The sequence below is a fragment of the Emiliania huxleyi genome, assembly GCF_000372725.1.
Source record: "Emiliania huxleyi CCMP1516 unplaced genomic scaffold EMIHUscaffold_2376, whole genome shotgun sequence".
NCBI classification, from domain to species: Eukaryota; Haptophyta; order Isochrysidales; family Noelaerhabdaceae; genus Emiliania; species Emiliania huxleyi.
In genome coordinates this window covers 1-1,443 of record NW_005200267.1, presented here as the reverse complement: position 1 = coordinate 1,443, position 1,443 = coordinate 1, and the positions used below count along the sequence as shown (strand labels likewise).

At 61.6% G+C, this 1,443-nt stretch overlaps 1 protein-coding gene across 1 annotated transcript; it reads right to left on the bottom strand.

Moving 5' to 3' along the window:
- Positions 1–1,013: 1,013 nt before the first annotated feature.
- On the bottom strand, positions 1,014–1,443 carry EMIHUDRAFT_373773 (hypothetical protein; the record flags this gene model as incomplete). The annotated part of the gene is made up of 1 exon (XM_005779042.1): positions 1,014–1,443. A coding segment is annotated over one exon (317 nt), but the record flags the coding sequence as incomplete, so codon positions are not given.

Here is a 1,443-nt window from a genome sequence, read left to right as displayed (position 1 = left end):
GTGCGCATGCAGGAATGCGGCGAGGCTCCGGCAATGCCCCCGAAGGGCTACGTCTATGCGGCGACGTGCCCGCCGCTGGCGAACGACGACGAGCAGCGCGCGCTGTGCCGGCGCAAGATCCTCGCCGCGCACCTCCTCGACGGCGCCACCGGCTGGTACGTTGGCACCGTGCAGCACTTCGGCGTGGGCTCCTCGTGGCGTCAGCCTGACGCGACGCACATCGTCATGTACTCCCAGAAAGAGACGGGCACCAAGCACCTCGCGGGCCGTGTCGCGTGCAAGCTAGCCGCCGACAACTATGGCGCGAGCGAGTGGTGGCTCCTGCTGGAGCCGGCGCCAGAGAGCTGAGCATGAGGGACTTGACGTGTTGCGTCACTGTTCACGCAAAGACACAACCCCGGGCCCAAGACTCACACTGTTCACACTATAGAGAGGGTGAAAATTGCGTTTCCCATGACTGTAGACTGAGAAGAAAGTGAAAGAACGACCTCTCTCTAAAAAGTCGTATGATTTCTAAAATTTTCTTCGCGCCTGCGGCGCGGCAGATCAGAGAAATCGGGCCGGCCTCGTGCCAGCAGCCGATTTCTATTTCGGCCAGGGAAATCAGCCAAATTTCCAGCAGCCAATTTCTAAACACCGATTTCTAAGGCAAGAGCACGCACTGTATCATGTGGTGCAACACACGAGACTTAACACACGCGTTGGTTTGACAATCACAAAATCTACATGTACCTCAAAATTTGCGGCCGCCCCTCGCGCGCGCCCTCGAGTGTCGAAATTTGCTCTCAATTGCTGATCTTTTTGTTTTTGGCTTTTGCGGTCGGGCCCCGATCGCGATCGCGGAAACGGCCCTGTATACTAGTACTTTGCCTCTTTGGCCAACCGCCGGTGCGCGGGGGGGCGGAGAGAGGGCAGACGCGACGTGTGTGTGCGAGGCCCGACGCACGCGAGGCGCCAGGTCGACGTCCATATGTCTCTACGGCTTTAGCTCTACGCAGGTGCGCGGAGCCAGAGAGAGCCGCTGCAGAGGTATGTGTTTCAACGAGACACACAGAGGCCGCGAGCGACACCGTCACATGCGCATGCTCGTTCAGCTCAGGGAGCAGACAACGATGCAGAGCCCAGCTCAAACGCCCCCCCTGCCCTTCCCCTGCTCCCCGGTTTGGCGCGCGCGCATCGGGGTCTGCCGGTGCTGCTCCGGGTCGGGCAGCCGTCGGCCGCTCACCAAGTACTCGATCGCCCAGCCGAGCCGCCCTCGGACCGTCTTTGCGCGCCCAAAGTCGATGACAAAGAGCCGCGCGTGTGCCGCGCCCGGCCCCTTGCGGATCGCAGTGAGGATGCGCGCCTTGGCCTCCTGGGCGGCGGCCACCTCGGCGGCGGAGGAGTCTGCGGTGGGAGGCTCGTAGTGGTTGACATCCAGCACGTGAAACATCAGGTTCATCT